Source organism: Aulonocara sp. 'chitande type north' Nkhata Bay, linkage group LG9 (assembly GCF_057382095.1).
Source record: "Aulonocara sp. 'chitande type north' Nkhata Bay isolate Kocher_YH1m ecotype deep benthic linkage group LG9, A_spYH_male_GT1.1, whole genome shotgun sequence".
Taxonomy (NCBI): Eukaryota; Metazoa; Chordata; class Actinopteri; order Cichliformes; family Cichlidae; genus Aulonocara; species Aulonocara sp. 'chitande type north' Nkhata Bay.
In genome coordinates this window covers 32,841,668-32,860,677 of record NC_141352.1, presented here as the reverse complement: position 1 = coordinate 32,860,677, position 19,010 = coordinate 32,841,668, and the positions used below count along the sequence as shown (strand labels likewise).

At 38.4% G+C, this 19,010-nt stretch overlaps 1 protein-coding gene across 1 annotated transcript; it reads left to right on the top strand.

Annotated features, from left to right (window-relative positions):
- The first annotated feature begins 7,080 nt into the window (after positions 1-7,080).
- On the top strand, positions 7,081-7,545 carry LOC147322556 (kinesin-like protein KIF1B). The gene is made up of 2 exons (XM_086307202.1): positions 7,081-7,098; positions 7,279-7,545. The coding sequence occupies exons 1-2, from the start codon at positions 7,081-7,083 to the stop codon at positions 7,543-7,545; spliced, it is 285 nt and encodes a 94-aa protein (XP_086163328.1).
- The last annotated feature ends 11,465 nt before the right edge of the window (positions 7,546-19,010 follow it).

Here is a 19,010-nt window from a genome sequence, read left to right as displayed (position 1 = left end):
GCAGGTGTCCGGTTGTCTTCATTCTCCGCCAGCCTGGTTAAGTCAATTCCTCCTTAACATCTAAAAGAACCTATTTAATGAAGGAAGACGGGTTCACTTTGTGTTTAATATTATTCTATTGCTGTTGTTGTTTTTTTTATATCCTTCAGTCAGCAAACTTAATGTTGATGATGTAATTTCCTGGTTCAGTGGGTCAGCAGGTGACCTTGCAGGTGCCATCCTCCTGGTCCTCAGTGTTTGTGTCCACTTAAGTGGGTCCTTCAGTGGAAAAGCTCAACCCACCGTAGTCTAATATATAATATAAAAAAGATGAGACTGACAAATATTTTATTTGAATGATTAAAAAATGAAAAAAAATATATCACAGTATCTATGCTTTCACTGAGCATATACCTGCATCAATGATGAACTCTGCAGGCTGAAAAGTCCTGTTTGGATGACAGCCTGCTCCGATATTCATCTGTGGGCATAAAACACCAAAACTCAAGAGACTTTTCAGTGAGAAGAAAGACAAACCCTGCATGCCAGAGTGAAAGTGAGTGTGTGTGTGAGTGCATACTCACCCTGAATGGACTATCAGTCTCCCCAGGAGACCATCAGTGTGCTTCACAGGCTTACGTGGGGTGCAGGTGCAGGTGTATGTGCTGTTGCTATTATCCTTAACCTGGACAGCCACAGAATTGACTTCACCATCCTGTGCAGAAGACGAGGGATTATAGTTCAATCAGATTTAACACACCATATTTTTCGGACCATAAGGCGCACCAGTTTATAAGGAGCACTGTCAATGAACAGGTCTGGTTTCATACATGAGCCGCACTGGATTATAAAACGCATTAAGCAAAACAAAACAGTCAGATAAGTCAAACTTTACTCAACTCTTTCTTCTTGCTTCCTCCACTTCCGTACCATTGATTCATTCATGTTGAAATCTCTCACAGCTGCTCTATTCTCATGTTCTACTACGTGACTGACAGCCTTGAGTTTGCAATCCGCTTCGTCAGCATGTCTCTTAACAGGTGCTATTTTGGGGTCCTTATCCACACACAATACAGTAATATTATGTTGAAGCGCAGTACGTATCACTCCGCGAGGCTCCTGACTACGTAGCCGTGATGCTCCGACAATCCATCGAGCGGTGCGACTTCGTGACTTAGCAAAGTCGTACTAAAACATTTTTTGACAGATTTTTGAGCGCCGTGTATTACATAAAATCGGTTCAAGGTCAGTAAGCAAAACCAGAATTCATACATAAGGCGCACTGTCGATGTTTGAGAAAATTAAAGGATTTTAAGTGCAACTCATAGTCCGAAAAATGCAATACATGCAATATATTTAACCTATTTGTGATCATATACAAAGCCAGATATTCCTGGGCTATAATTTATAATTTTCAGAGGAGCTTTTCCTCCTTGCTTAAGATAAGATAGAACTTTATTAATCCCTCAGGTGGGTTCCTCTGTGAAATTCGGTTTCCAAATAGCACAGCACTGACAGAAGTTACATAATGTGAGCAGAATACCATATACAGTTGTGGTCAAAAGTTTACATACACTTGTAAAGAATATAATATAATGGCTCTACCGAGTGTCCCGTTATTTCTAAAACTCTAATTTTTCTCTGATAGAGTGATTGGAACAGATACTTCTTTGTCACAAAAAACATTCATGAAGTTTGGTTCTTTTATGACTTTATTATGGGTTAACAGAAAAAAGTGATCACATCTGCTGGGTCCTTTTTCAGTTTTTTTTTTTTTTTTTTTTTTTTTTTCTTCTCCTTCTTTTCTCTTTTTTTGTTTCCTTCTCTTTCTTATGAGGTAATAGATAGCGCTAGAATAATTTATGCATTATGTTTGACGACACAGATTATAAATCATATGATTTTGAAGTAGGTATTGACCCTGAAAGGAATGTGCTTAATACAATTAATGTCACATGTGATTATTTTACAGAGGAGAAATTCAGGGATAAGGTTGATATAGTCAATACATTTTCTTTAATTCATATTAACTGCAGAAGTCTTTATAGAAGTTTTGCTTCGATTGAAGATTTTCTGTATAGTCTGAGAGGCAAGTTTCAAATAATTGCTCTGTCTGAAACATGGTTAGATGAGAATAAGGGTTGTAATTTTTGTATTGAAGGATACGATTTGTACTTTGTGAATAGAATTAAGACAAAGGCAGGAGGGGTGGCACTTTTCGTTAATTGTGATTTGAAATGTAAAAAAGTTGAATGTATGTCTGTTGTTATGGATGATTTAATGGAGTCTGTGACAATAGAATTGGATATAGAAAAGAGAAGTAATATAATTGTAACGTGTATATATAGGAAACCGGGGTCACAGATTGAGTTATTTACAGAAGCAGTAGAAAATTTATTGAGTAAGGTTAAGGGAAATAAGACTGTATGTTTGTGTGGTGATTACAATATTGATCTCTGTAAAGTGACAAATGATAAGGCTTCGTCAGATTTTTTTGAATTATTATATGGTAAAGGATTTTATCCTTTAATTATAAAGCCGAGTAGAATAACGGATAAATCAGAAACATTAATTGATCATATTTTTATTAATAGTTTGGAGAGTAATATTATGAGTGGCCTCATCATGAATGATATAAGCGATCATCTACCAGTCTTTTTTATTTTCGATTTAAAAATGAAAAGAAAGAAAGAAGCTAGTTTTGTGAGTTATAGAAGGTTAAGAAATGATGAAGCAATTAATAGGTTTAGACAAGATCTCATGGAAACGGACTGGAAGGAGGTTTATGTTAATGAGGTCAACATTGCATACGGAGTATTTTTAAATATATATTTGGCCTTGTATGATAAACATTGTCCATTGATATCATTTAAGCATAAGAAAAAGAATATAAATAGGAAACCTTGGATAACTAAGGGTCTTGCAAATGCGTGTAAAAAGAAAAATAATTTATATAGGGAGTATATAATATATAGAACTAAAAATGCGGAAATGAAATATAAACTATATAAAAATAAGTTGGTATTAATATTGAGGAAAGCTAAGAAAGATTACTATAATAAAGTTTTTCAGGAAAACAAAAATAATATTAAGGGCATTTGGAATATTTTTAAAGAGGTATTGGGTAATAAGAACACACCCATAGTTCGGCCTAATTATTTTATTAATAATAATCAAGTTGTTAAAGATAAGACCGAAGTAGCAAACGAATTCAATTCTTTTTTTGTAAATGTTGGACTTACTTTAGCAAATCTAATCAGGAAAAATGATGATCCAGGAGATGAGGAAGCCTGGATAGGTGATAATAGAATGGTTAATTCCATATTTTTAGCCGATACTACCATAAAAGAAATAGTAGCAATTGTAAAAAATTGTAAAAATAAAAAATCTACTGATTGTGATGGTATAGACATGGTCATAATTAAAAAGACAATAGATTGTATAAGTACTCCTCTTTGTTATATTTTTAATCTTTCGCTACAGTCAGGAGTATTCCCTGACAGAATGAAAGTGGCAAAAGTAATACCATTATATAAATCAGGAGATAAGCATAGTTTTAACAATTATAGGCCAGTGTCTCTTTTATCACAGTTTTCAAAATTGCTAGAAAAACTCTTTGCACAAAGACTTGATAGTTTTATTGAAAAATATCAACTAATACATGAAAACCAATTTGGATTTCGTAAAAATAGGTCAACGGCATTAGCGTTGTTGACTTTTATTGAAGATATTTCATCTGCAACACATAATAATAAATACACAGTGGGAGTATTTGTTGATTTAAAAAAAGCTTTTGATACGATACAACATTCTATTTTGATTTCTAAATTGTATAACTATGGAGTGAGAGGAGTAGCATTGAATTGGTTAATGAGTTATTTAGAGAATAGGTTGCAATATGTTTATTATTTTGGCAATACTTCTGAAAGACTGAAGATTGTATGTGGTGTTCCTCAAGGTTCTATTTTGGGACCTAAACTCTTTAATTTATATATTAATGATATTTGTGACGTATCTAAAAGGTTAAATTCGATTTTATTTGCAGATGACACAAATTTTTATTGCTCTGGAGAGAATTTGCAAGACTTGGTTGAAATTATGACTTCTGAGATGTTAAGAATAAAAAAATGGTTTGATGTAAATAAATTATCTTTGAATCTGACAAAAACGAAATATATGATATTTGGCAATCGTGTAAAGGAGGATAAAGTCATTATGTTTATAGAGGAAGAATTGATTGAAAGAGTTACTGAATTTCGTTTTTTGGGTGTAATAGTGGATGAGAATTTGACATGGAAATCTCATATTGAACATATTAGAAAGAAAATGGTCAAAAGTATTTATATTTTGGGTAGTATAAGAGATTTATTAAATTATAAAACAATGCGTATTTTATATTTTTCTTTGTTTTTTTCATATATCAACTATTGTGTTGAAGTTTGGGGGAATACATATGAGAATACCATAAAACCTTTAAACCTATTACAGAAGAAAGTTATACGAATAATTCATAATGTTAAATATAGAGAACATACAAACAAATTATTTATAGAATCAAAATTATTAAAATTAGGAGATTTAGTGAAATTACGGACATTATTAATTATGTTTAAGGCTAAAAATAATATTTTGCCTTTTAAGTTACAAAGAGTATTTTTGATGTGTTCAAGGGGAGAAGAGAATAGAAGGAAATTTTATTTTAAACATCAGTTAGCCAGGACTACACAAAGATTAATGAGCACAACGGTTAGGGGTATAAGACTGTGGAATTCACTTCATTATAATTTAAAGAATTGTATAAATTTACAATGTTTTAAAAAGTGTTATATGTTTAAAACGATAACTCAGTATGAAGAATGCGAATGAATGTGATGTTGGTTTGGGATTCGACCGGAGAGAAATGTCAATATTAGTTTGTTCCTGATTTTTTTGGTGCCCACCGGTGATATAAGTTCGATGGTAGATAGGGGGCAGGGTTTAATAAGAATATTTTCTTCTTCCTGCTCCTTTTCACACATGGTTGTTGTGTTTTGTTGACAGAAGATGTGGTTGTTTTGTTTGATTTGTAGTACCAAGTGTGAAATAAATAAAAATGAAATGAAATGAAAATGAAAGATTGCTGCTTCAAGGCAGTAATTTGTATCCATGTGTGCTGTCTATTCTGAGCATATGCAGTTATGTGAGCTCTCAGGTTTTATGTATCAGGACATAATTAAAAACAATCAGGTCCTTAGTAGGTCTTAATATGAGGTAAATGCAACCTCAGATGAACAGCACAGAACACATTATACCAGGTCATTATTTATTTAACAAACACTGAGCCGAAATTCAGATGTTTCAAAAACTAAGTACATCCAAGACTATTTCCATAATTATTTAAGAGGGTCAGTATTAGCCAAGTGCTAATCAAGTGCACTAGATCATCAGTAAGTGTAACCACTACTGTCAGTTTGCTGGTGTGGTGTATTCAGGTAAGTGGTAACATACTGAGGAGGAGAGAAGCAGCTGTTGATACCCATGAATGTGGGAAGGCTTTGAAGTCGATCATTTTACAGCAAGAAAGATTATTCGCAAGTTAAAAAATTCAAAGACTGTTTCCAATCTTACCAGGAGTGGACGTCCCAGAAAATTCACCCCACACATCTGAGGCTCTACAGGCCACAGTTAGCATGCTAAATGTTGGAGTTCATGGCAGTGCAATTAGAAAAAGACTCAACAAATATGGCCTGTTTGGAAAGACTTCCAGGAGAAACCATTTTCCCTCTAAATACAACATGGCAGCATGGGTTAGGTTTGCAAAGTTGAAAAGCTAAGCCCTAATGCACAGCTTCAACATTGGTGAAAACCAAACACGGCATATCAGCACAAACACCTCATACCAACGGTTTTGCTCGGGTGAAGATTATTTGGGCTTTTTTTGCTGCCAAAGAACCTGCAAAGTGTCCAGGTCCCTGAGTGAGCCATGAAGTACTCTAGAGTCAAAGAGATCATCGTTGGGTCAGTGACTCCAGAGCGCAGCAGCAAAGCAACAACAGAGTGGTGCTGCAGTGGCTCAAAGTTGAGACTTCAACATGATTGAATGTTAAGAAAGCTGTGAATGAATAAATATCTGCAAACTTTAATGAACCAAAGAAACATTGTAAAGACAAACGGGCCAGAAATCCGTCCACACTGCTGTGAAACACTAATAAAAAATGATTACCTCAAGTTTTTGCTGCTAAAGTTGGTTCCATCAGCTGCTGAATCACAGGTATAATGATGATGTGGTGTAATAATCTAGATCCAGAAGCTTAAACTGCTTTTTCACGTGTCTGTAAATGAATTTCTTTCTTATCATTGTCCCGATTGGTGTCGGCTGACACTTGACACTCTGTGGCTCCTGATTTGTCTGTTGTCAAGGTCTCACCTCAGTGCGATTCCTCACGTTTTGTCATGATTAAAGGATGAATGTGAACATCGCTTCAGTCACTGTGTTCACTTCCTGATATGTCAGAACTGTGCTCATGTCACTCACTTTTTTTAACAACATGACACACTGCTGTAAACAGAGACCCTGTAATGTTAGCACCAAGTAGGACTTCATAAAAAATAATGCTGTCAAGCTAACTTTTGCTCTTTCTGTGTTTTTCAGCACTTTCTATCGCTTTGAGGCAGTGTGGGACAGCTCCCTGCACAACTCCCTCCTGCTCAACCGCGTCACTCCCTACGGAGAGAAGATCTACATGACCTTATCTGCGTATCTGGAGGTCAGCCGCTGCTCCGCCGTGTTGTACCTGTTTGTACGTGTTTTTAAGTCTCTTGATGTCATCGCGTCTAACACACACCCTTTATCTCCTCTCTGCAGCTGGACCATTGCATCCAGCCTGCCATTATCACCAAAGACATCTGCACGGTCTTTAACTCCCGAGACGCCAAGTTGTCCCCACCCCGTTCTCTCAAGAACCTCTTTGGGACTGGATACTCCAAAACTCCTGACTGGTAAATCTGGGCTGCTGCACTGTGGCCATCTCTGTTTCACAATCAAAGATATCTGCCCTGTTACAAAGTTTCCTTCTTTCCTTAGATAGCCTCATCCTAGAGCACCAGTGGGAGCTAGAGAAGATGGAGCAGCTGCAGGAGGTGGGGCCTTAAAAGATTTATAAAGAAATGAATCTCTGTTTAATATCGTAGAGGAAAAAAAGACTTTTCAACTCAAAGATCAAAGTGCTATTCTAAAAAGTTTTTTCTTAGAGTACAGACTTTACATGACTAACCTCCCCTCTTCTCCCCACCTCACATTCGTCCCCATCTTTCGTCCAGGTGGATGAAAAGACCCGTCACCTTCTGGCGCTGAGAGAGAAGCTGGGAGAGGCGGCTCCCGTGGGAACGGCTCCCACCACCAAGTCCCTGAGCAAGTCTCTGTCCCCCAGCATGAGCTCCGGCACTCTGTCCACGTCCACCTCCATCTCCTTGCAGATCTCAAGCACCACCTTTGAAAGCGCCATCAGGCCGAGCAAGAGCAGTGGCTACGATTCCGCTGACATCGAGAGCTGGTGGATCGTGAGAAGGAGCTGGCCACCAAGGTGAGAAAAACGTCGGAGGTAGGATAGACGTAAAACTCTCCCAGCAGATCTAAGCTGGCGAGGCGGCGCGGCGGCCTGACGAAGAACTGAGTGGAGCGGTACGCGGGAAAACCACCGCTTCCATCCTTTCTGAAAAGCCTTTGAAAATACCAAGTGTTAAAACTTATTAATCATTGTGATTCTTGATGGTTTTCTCTTGTAAGTAGACTTGTGGCTTAAGTCTCTTTTCATGCGACTAAAACGTTTAAGTTCCTCAGAACTTTTGCCTCCCCGCCTCCCTCCAGCAACCCCGCTGCCAGCTCAGCTTTCCTCCTCTCTATTCCCTCCCCTCAGCTTTTTGTGTTTTTGTTTCGATGACAATGTTTGGGTCTAATTTTGTTCCGCTTGGTTGTCATTCCCAAACTCCCCTAACTAAGTAGCATGTTGTAGTAGTCTACTTGTGTGTGCACGACTCTTTAGAAACTTTCCGTTTGCCAATCATCTGTACAAAAGAAAATGTCTCTATCGGTTTTATTTGTCTCCTGAAATGAGTTTCATTCTACTTTGGGTTTTCTTTTGTTGTTGTTGGTTTTTTATTAAATTAACATGCTCGCATGATACCTGCAGCAGTCCTCAGGAGAAGACCAGGTTTGCTCAGTTTAAAACAAAAATGAACCAAATCAGCCAGCTTACATTTGAAACCATGAAGGAAAAATCTACAGTTATCTCCAAGTGACGTCTTAGTTTACGCTCTGCTACCTAAACCATAGCTGCTAATAGATTTATAGGGTATTTTTCTTCTCGCAGTGAATTTGCATCAGGCTGAACCGTCTCTGAAACAAAAAAGTGGGAATGAACTTTGACAGGAGGGCCACGCCCGATTTCCTCTGTCATCCACGTTGTACTTAGATCCTCCTCAATCTGTGTACATACGCCGCCTCTAAACCCCCGATAGTGCCAGTGTCAGTTAGTGAGTCAGTAAAATACTGACTCACTAACAGGGTTACAAGGAGATGAGGAGGAGGACTAGGAGGATAAGATAAGATAAGATAAGATAAGATAACCTTTATTAGTCCCACACGTGGGAAATTTGTTTTGTCACAGCAGGAAGTGGACAGTGCAAAAGTTATGACGCAAAAATTAGAATACAATAAGAATAAATACAGTACACAGCTGTACAGAATAGAATAAAATAATATACTATATACAGTAGAATAAAATAGAATAAAAATATACAATAAGATAAAAATAGAATACGAATGCTATATACAACTGAGTAAAAATACAACGATGCCAGAAAGGATTATTGCACTTAGTGTTATTGCACATGTGTGGATGTGTGTGTTTGTTCAGTTAAAGTCTTTGTTGTGGAGTCTGACAGCAGTGGGGAGGAAAGACCTGCGAAATCTCTCCGTCCCACACCGTGGGTGCCGCAGTCTCCCACTGAAGGAGCTGCTCAGTGCTGTCACAGTCTGCTGCATGGGGTGGGAGACGATGAAAACGAACTAAGGAGAGAACTTGATTTGTACATGCAGTCTGTTCTGGGATGAGTGTGTTAGTTAACCCTCATTTAACACATCCCTCTCTGCTCCTCTAGCTCGCTCTATCTCACTGAGAATCAGAAAGCCTTGACATTTACTGCTATTAACTTTACACTCTTGTTATATAGACACAAAGAAAACACGGTGAAAAGGTCAGAAGGACGTAAGGAAAAAGAATGAATGAATGGTTTAATAGAAGGAAAGAAGTTAAAGGGACTACATATTCAAAGGTCTTATTTCTGATACTACCCCATGAAAATATTTGCTCTGTGTGCCGTGCTGCAGCTGCTACATTCGGCTTCGGATTCACTTTTTGGCGCCTACGCCTCTCGAGATGTGTTAATGCAGAAAGGTATTGAAAAACTCTGGTCAACCAACCAGCAGTCTGCCTGCTGTGTGGTATGAAATGCGTGGAAGAAGAGCTACCAACTGTCTGTTACATATAGATGAAAAATAAAGCTCTGACGTGACCTCGGGTCAGCAGCCTGACGGTCAGAGAAACAGAAACGTGCTGAATTGTGGATCTCTGAGCTGCACATCAAAGATGCACCTATGCACAGATCAAGTCTCAAAAGTGCCTCATATACATGTTGATGCAAAGCGCTGCAAGAGCAAACGTTTCCACTTCATTTGCAGAGGTGTTTTTATTTTGGAATGTGTATTTATTGTTTGCAATGCTTAAATATTAGTTTGCAGCTCTTTGCACATATTAATAAAAGGTTGAACTAACTGATGAAATAAAGTCTGTGCGGTTTAGTTGTTCCACTCATATTCAACCAAATGATGGTGTGGCTGTTCTAGTGTGAACTAAGAGAGGGTTTGAATGTAAGAGAGAGAGTTCAAATGTAACCCCTGCACCTCGACTGAGGAGGTGAGTTACATTAGTGCTTCCTCTTTATTAGAAAGCGGTTTGAGTGAATTAGTCTGTTATTTTTTTGGAGGAGATCTACTCATTAGTCATGCGAGGCATCCATCTGAACTCTATCGAAATAAAGGTGTATTTTAACTCATTTAAATATATTCTAATATCAGAGATATAGGACTATACGAAGTAGCTGCTGACATCTAAAACGACAGCAGACTTATTGTGTCTTTCTTCATCTCATCACTTTTTTCTGTGTGTGTTTTTCTGTTGATGCCTTTCAAACAAAACTAGCCATGATATTTTCCCCCTTCCCCCTCTGACAATTAATATCAGTTAACCCCGCCCCTTTTCAGATTTGTTCACCAAAAGAAAAGAAAAAAAAAACGTCATTAACGCTGTTTATTATTTGTCAGACCGGTTTCATTTTCATACTTTGTAAATATCTATGTTGTATGGAGCTTGAACTAAAATGTAAATATGTTTACTGTATTTGTAATAATTATAATCCATTCGCTGTACAGCATAGATGTGTCATGCAGATATCCTAATTCTGTGTATGGTAATCTTGCACCATTGAACTGTTAGTGAATGAGGCAACAATAAAAGTGTGAAGCGTGCATTAGCAGATCAAGTGGTGCCTGCTTATTTCCTGCTTTATGTGAGCTTCTTCTGTAGTTTATTATGTGCTTTTAGCCCCAAGAAACCACCCTTTTACTGTGGCGCACAATAAGATCTTCTGATGTTTGTTGTCATCTTCCTGTGAACTCCTGTGAACAGGTGGATTAATTCATTTCAAGTTTATGTATGTAGCACCAAATCACAGCAGGGGCTGAACACTGTAAAGACTCTAGAATAATTATGGAGGCACAACATTTAAAGCTCCCATCCTTCCATCCCACAGACCTAAAAGTTAGTTATATGATAAACAGCCCCGTGTTTGTTTACTTGATTTGTAAAATGCAAAGTGGTGACTTTTTCTCTTCAAGTACGTCCTCATATAGAGATAGTTTTTTTTAATGGCCCAAAACAAGTCATTGTTTACAACAATGTACATTTTATTGGGCAGAATGAGGTAAACAGTGAAGAAAAGTATGAGAAAACGGAGCATAGGATCTCCGGAGACTGTGGGAACTAGAATTATTGTATACATGTGTGTGTATTAAGGACTGACACAGACAAAGAATTAATCATACAATGAAGCAATGTCCTTTTTAAATGTTTATTTATAAACAGGATAAAGCCATTCAAGTATTGAGTCATGAATAAAACGTCAGCACCCCCCACGATCACACAGCGGCTCCCTCTTTTCCACCTGGCCTTCATGCGTTCCTCTTCCAATCTAGGGCCTCTCTCCTTCCAGTGCTCAGCTTGCTTCCTTTTAATACGACCTTTAAACAGCTGAAAGGACACCTCTGGACACACCCATGCCTCAACATGTGATCACTATCAGCTAATTTGTCCCATTGCCAGCCAATCCACAGTGGATTAAAACAATGTAAAATAACACACTGAAACAATGTGATACAAACAGAATAAAATCATGCAAATAAAAACTACATTCACAAATAAACAATAAAATCAGAAAAAAACCCAATATAAAAGATGAACACAAATTTCTACTGTGTAAAACAGTTTCACTCTTTGAATATTTTTCATTTCTTACAATCAGAATTCTCCAATAGATTTGTAGAAGAAAATTATTTTTCTTTCATGCATCACCAACTGAACCTTTTATGTAAACTTTTCAAGTTGCAGCCTAACCTCATTGAATTTTGCTTAGCAAAGTACTTTTCAACTCTAATAATTAGTAAGATTATATTTCTTATCATCTGTTGGTCGTCTGACCTGATAAACCTCAATGAACATTATAACACAGGAGTGATTGTCTCTAAAAATGGGCTCCTGCACGCTTGCAGACATTTTTCCATCACAACTTATGGATGATGAAGGATTTGATTAAAGCTGTGAAAACATTACTGATAACCTTCATGTGATGTTACATTAAAGCCAATTTTCTATTAAAAGCAGGGACTTTTCTAACTGACCTCCAACCTTTGAGCAGTAGTGTGTACTGTATGTTTGTATGTAACTGTATCTGACCTGGATTTTATCACCAGTTTCAAATACGAATTTTCTTTAAAGTCTGTCTTTAAATACAAATGAAGTTCAACTTTAGCAAGGCTGATGGTAAACTGTCCCTAACAAGTCCACTTTATTGCGTGCTCATTGACTTTTCCTATCAGAGCTGTTTAAGAAGCCCACTTGATACATGCTGATTAATCTATCACGCGTATCAGTGGCTCATGGTTGCTTAAAGCCTATGTCTGAACTTGAGCACAGAGGTAGAGCATCATTCAATCCTTGAATCCCATCATTCAAGGATGACAAACTCCACTTTCTCTGCATCAAGACAGCTCATAATTTTTTAACAGTCTCTCCCTGTCCTCATACTTTTATATATTCTTCTGTAATAGATAACTATACGCTATCATTGCAATCTACACTACAGCTCAAAAGTTTGAAGTCAATTTTCACCTGGTTTATAACCATGTGATCAGTTCACACATCAGTGTCTAAAAAACGCTAATTTTTTAGCTGTATCTATCATCAAAAATTGAGTTGATTGCAAACTCTCCCTAACAAGTTCACTTTATTGCGTGCTCATCAATCTCCTCTACAGCTCAAAAGTTTAAAGTCAGTTAGAAACGTCTTTTTATCTTAAAAAAACAAGATTCTTTTCATATTTTGTAAATTAGTTGTGAATGCAAATAAAATTATTGCTTAAAACTTGCATTGATCACCAATTATGATTGATGTTTGATAAAATATTACCTGGTGTATGGATACAACAATAAAGGAGTTGTATGGATTACAACAATAATAGCGAGTGTGTAGATTATATTACCTATCCTCAGTTTATCACATTAAATCTCAGCCTACTGGTGACCCAGCAGTTTTCAAAATACAGCCGCGCTAACCAACATCATTTTTTCAAGTAATATAAAAATCAATTTGATTTATTACCTTTTTAAACATCTGATTTTTCTTTCTAATGTCATTAAAACAAGTTTGCACATTTGTATAACAACAGTTGGACCTCCAGATCTTTTAAACTTTCAGTTTTTTTCTCAGTGTGACACATAGATTTGTTTCCGTCTCTTTCAATAAGAAAGTCAAATCTTCAAACCCTAAAGCAATCTTTGTTTCTTTCAATCATTCCAATATTTTTCATCTCCTGTTAATTGCAGTTAACCAGGGCTTAGCTACTCTGATCTACAGTGATTTTGGGGGTGTGGATACTTAATTTTTTCACAGGTGCAGAGCCTTTTTCTACAAAATTACGAACAAACTGCATTTTTTTAAATTACCATTAACATTAATGTAGACTGACGAGTAACTCAACATGTGACACAGTGATCAGTAGAGAAGAAAGAAAATAACCCATTTCAAAATTTCTAGTTCAGATCAAAATTATTGTTCTGATTAAGGAAACAGTAAATTTGGCCACGTTATTGTTCTGATCCTCCAATTTTCCCTTTCCAATGTGAATAAATAAAATTCAACTTTTTTTTTTTTTTAAATAAAAGCAGATGAACACCCAGATATTTCTTACATTAAAAATCTTCCAACAACCTTTCAAAAGAAACATTTTTGTCTTTCCTCAATTTTGAGACCAACTGAACCCACAAACCTGAAGCTCCAGACTCCAAACTAACCAAATTTAATGTTTCCTTAATCAGCACAGTAATTTTTTAACTCTTTGTGTGTTATGTTTACTCACAGTTTTGATGCTTGCTTCTTCGACTTGATCCGTGATTAGCTCTGCACCGTCGCTCTGCTGTTTCCTCTCTCCTCATGCTTCTCCTTCATGCGTCCTGTCCTCAAATATAATCCAACCTGCCTCCTTGTTTCCTCCTTGACTTGTATTCGCAAAATTTCCAGGTAAATTAAGAGAAATCCAAAAAAGTTTTCCTGCTTCAAAAGCTCTTCCAGTTGCCTGTCTTCTTGTCCTCCTTCAAATGTGCATTTTTGTATATTGTATGTATTGTATGTATTTATTTGACTTCATATTGCCATGACAACATATCACAGAGCATCATGGTAGTTTAAAGCAGGTGGTTCTGTCCTTTGCAGAAATGCTGGTGTTCCATAGTCATGTAAAAGTATGTTAATAATCTTTAAACAGACACTCACTGATCCTGTAAGAGCAGGAATTTACCTACAAACTCTCACAGTCCCCATCAGTATTCTTCATTCTGCTCTGCAGCAATGGTCACAGTGGCTGCTTTAAGTACGTTTGCCCCATAGAAATCCACTGATGTTCAGTGAGTCCCTTTGATACATATTTAGACCTTCATAATTTTCAGGGTGCATGAGTGTTATATCTCCATCTCATCCTAAACATTTTACCAACATGTAAAAGGCATACGTCCACAAGATTCTAATGTGTTTGTGCTGAAATTCAGTTTTTTATATTCTAGTGGGCAGCTTAAATATCTTGAATGACAGTTGCTCATTATCAGAGCTCACATACATGTGTGTTTGCTTGTTTAACATGTTTTCATTTGGATGTCTTAATATACACAAAGTGAAAATCCAGGTCAAATATAGAATTTGTAACGCTGCGATTTTTTGGACAGCTGTCTGCACCGATGTTTACTGGGTACTTGTACACATTATGTTGACATCCTCCATGACACAAACAAAAAACCTGTTTTATTCTAAATAAATGTGTGAGATGGTCCTCAGGCCTCTAAATCCACGTCCAGGTTTGGGTGACTACTTGGATTAGGGGAGTATTATTTAGAGCAATGTTTGTCACTTTAGTTAATGGCTAAACTAAGGCTGTTTTTGTTCAGTCTTTTTCTGACTGAACTTTCACATTTAACATGCTAACTGAAGCCTGTAGAATCTGAGATGTAGCTCTTTTATTTTCTGTTTTGTACAGTCTGACTTAGGGGTGAATTTGCTGGGATTTCAACTCCTAGAAAGATTAGTGCCTCTGTTGAATGTTTTGAAGAATCTTCTTCAGAGTAGACCTGTGGTGTAAGTTGACAGTGAATGAAAAATTCATTTAAATGCACCTTAGAACACACATGCATCAACACTACAATGAGCGGGTGGAGGGAGGTTTGGAGTCTTCTCTCACCCCCGTTCTCTGCGGCCCGCTGGAGCAGGGGGGCTAGGAGGAGGAGTTGGCCGTCCGACTGCGGTCTGGAGTGTGGGGCCTCCCTGCTGCTGCGGAGTCGGGGCGGTCTGCCTCTCCCCACCGCAGGGAAAAGGGTAACACCACCTGGGTCTGGGTGCAGTTCCCCCCTCCAGGGGCAAGGGTACCTAGACCCGGTTTGTAGAGTACGCTTGGGGAGTGTGATCGTGTGTACAGCGTCTCTTTATGTCTGTCTCCACGTTGGTTGAGTGTGGAGTGAGTGCATATGAGAGCATGAGGGTGGGAATGGATGTTTGTATCTGTGTGTTCCTGTATGTCTGTGTCTATATGTCAGGTTGGGTATCAGACGCCACCTCTCTGGGGACACCTCAGGCCCTCCAAGGTTTGGAGGCCTATCTCCCCCCACCACCACTTCCCCTGCCAGTGGCGGACTCCCTCAGACATCGGTGCGTTGGTGGTTCTTTGTGTCTGGGGGTGGGCGTCCAGGTACACACCGGCTCACTCCTTGGCAGCCGCTTGTCGGGGCCTGGAGCCTGGGGCTCGCTCGGGCCACTTCGGAGGTGGGGTGCCCCCGGCCTCTCGACCTGGGGCTCGGTCACTCAGGCACAGCTGGCTGCCGGCGGAGCTAACGGGCGCGTCACTGCAACCCCCCCTGGCTTCTGCTCCGCGGCTGCTGAGTGAGCCCTCATCTGGGACTCTCCTCAGCTCTTTCTGGGACAGTGGCGCGGCTGCCCCTCTGTTAGTCTTCCTTGGTCTCTTGTGTTCTGGGGGCCTCTGGATGTCTGGAGTTTTGATCTCCTCCATACCTGCTTCATGCCCTGGAGGACGGGGCTGTGGCCCCCCCACACCCTCTAGCAGATCATTACATGAAGGAACCTTTTAAAAAAAAACAAGCGCGTCCATGCTCACAGGTGTACACACGGGTGCTCACACCCACAAACTACACCCTTTTTGGCTCCTACCTCAAAGCACACTGTGTTCTGTTGATCTTATGTGCTGCACAATAATGTTTAATATTTAGTATTTACTGTCATATTCCCATATATCATTGTGATGTTGTTTATTCTATTACTCTTGTTCTCTTCTGCTTGTTTTCTTTTTTCTTTCTCAACAGGTGATCCAGGTGATCGATATATGCATTTTTTTTCCCTGCCCGTTCTGTTGGTTTTTGTTTTTTGCCCTTCTCCCCCGTCCCTCTTCTCAGCTGTTTCTCTTTCCCTCTTTCTTTCTCCCCTTCTTTCCTCCAGTCAAGTCTGTCCCGTATTCAGCAAGTGAAAATAAAATAAACAATAAAAGGTGAATCAAATAGACCATTATGGCAAGGCTGGGATGGTCAATTTGGTAAAGTAAATCCATTGGGCATCTTTCTTTGCCTTTAGACAATAATTCTGATGGCAAAAGAGCCAAACGGGACAGGAAAAAAAAAAGAAAAAAAAAAAGACAGTGAATGAAAAAAAGCATGTACTTTTAATTTTCCAAGAGAGGTAATGCACACAATGCAGAGACAAGGGCACGGGGGATATCCAAGTTCTAGGAAGGCAGCCTGCTGCTGTACACAGGCGGATTCTTCTCAGTCATAGTTGTGAACAACTTGACTGTTTACTCAAACCACACAAAGAGCGCTGTTCCCATTCTGGGAGGTCTACTCATTGGTGTTTGTACCTCTTAAAATTATAAGTAGCTATATATAAACAGCTATATTAAGTTTGGCTTAACATAGGTTAAATAGTATACTTTCCTGTTTTAACATTTATGATGGCTCAAAATTAATACCTTACAAATTAAAACCCTGAATCATCACTACAACCCTTGTGTGAACTACAAGGGTGCCATCTTTTTTCTTTTCAATCCATTAAGTACCACACTGAGCAAGAAAGGAATTAAGCTCTTCATGTTGACCCCAGAAATTTTAATGTATCACTTTGTATTCTTAGTTACACTGTAGCAGGTGACAGTAATTAAAAGCTACACTTTAGCTGTGGTGTGTCAAACTTATTTTAAAACAATACAGATGTACACTACACTGTTATTGACTGCAACCACTTACTTATCTGCATGGCTGCAGTCAATGACCGTGTTTCAAACATCCTTTGTATGGAAGACAGTGGACCAAAGCCCACCTTTCTTTTCCAGCCCTGGTTGTAGTGACATGGCTCTGTTATCAGGGTGTTTTTGTTCAGCTCCAGCCTTGAGACCACAGCTGGCGCCGAAGTGGTAAACCTCTATCACATGTTTGGATTAAAACTTAGGCCTATATAGCTGCTGGTTCCAGCTTAAGCAATATTTTAAAAATACTAAATTCTTCATTGATTTGAGCTGTGGGGTTTGCTATACACTGGCAGAAAATTGTAGAGTAACTGGTGAAAACAAACAAACCAAATAACAAGATCCTTGAATTCCATCTTTTCTATTAACAGAAACTCCAACAAATTTGTGGCCAATTGAGGATGTTTAGGATATGAAAAGTCCAGTCCAGCAGGTGGCGGTAATGCGCCTTAAAGCTTTAACCGCCAAAAAATCCAAAAGCTGAAGAAGAAGAAGCCGAGTTCCCGCTTTATGGCGTTTTTCTCTCAGTTTATTGTCTAGACTGATTTAAAGGTAAGCACCTAGCTAATATTAATCCGAGTTTAGTTAATCTTGAGTTTAGCTCCTGAATGAGGCTTTCTGTTGCTCTCCTCGGTGTCTCTTCTCAAGTTTTTGTGAACCAGTTGGAAAAAAAATCTGACTAAATTGACTCAAGCTGCTTTAAACTAATTTACAGAAAGATATCAGCAAAAGGTTGTGAAACACAGAGAAGAAAATAATTTATTAGAAGAAAGCTTTTAAATGAGCTCATTGTAATCAGAGTTTCTGTTGTTTTATTAGTCTGTTATTAAGCGCTAATTAGCATCTCTGTGGCACCTGCACAGTTTATGAATGCAGCCTGCTAACCAAGCTAGCTAGCGCCACCGTTCATCAATATAAGGTCACTTCCGGCTCCAAAAGACCCAACGTGTTGGGGTAAAAGTGCTATAATGAAATCCATTTAAAAGAAAGGTAAAAATAAATGTATTCCTGGCTAAAACACAGCTGCCTTTCTCTTATCAGCGCACCACAGGGCATGTGATTGTAAAAACTGGCCTCACTCTGAGAGGCCTGTTGTTAGAATCATTTCAAAGATAATTTGATAAATTCTGATCAGTATTCAGTAAATGAGTCCGATTAACTGTTAGCAAAATAATAATGATAGGCCAGAGATGCATATTAAAAACAAATACAGCCTCGAACCCTAAGAGGGAATCTGTGTTCTTATCACATTTAAATGTACTGCAGATCTTTTAAAGCTCCAAACAAAACTGAAATGGAGGAACAAAGATATATAGAATAAAATAGTCTTTTATTGTCTTTGTACATATTCAACTAAATTGTGGGTGCTCCACACCAACTGTGCATGGAAAACAATATAAATAGTAAGACAGTAAGAATAAATAACATATAAGAGGAGTATATACAAAGAGGAGGAAGGCACACATTAGAGAACAGGTTGCAGAATGCTTGAAAGTAGTGCAGTGGACTTGAGACAAGTAGAGAATCGGAGTGTGACTGAGTGATGAGGGTTACTCAGATCATGGCTCAGATTTCTAAACCCACTCAGATAGTTTAATCTTCCACGGCACACCTGATCAGTTCTCACGGCACACGTATATATGCCGCGGCACAGTGGTTGGGAAACACTGTACTCGTTTATGCAGCTCCATTGATTGTTCTGTTTTCGTTCTTTGCCAGGGCCTTTTTAAAGAGGAATTGCTCTCCTGGTACTGGTGTGCCATACTGCTGAATTTGGTATCAGTGCTCAAACATTTTGTGTATGTTTTAAACAAGTTGTCCACCCAGGGAAGCTAAAATTTGTTGTTTGTGCTCTCAGATGAACATATGAG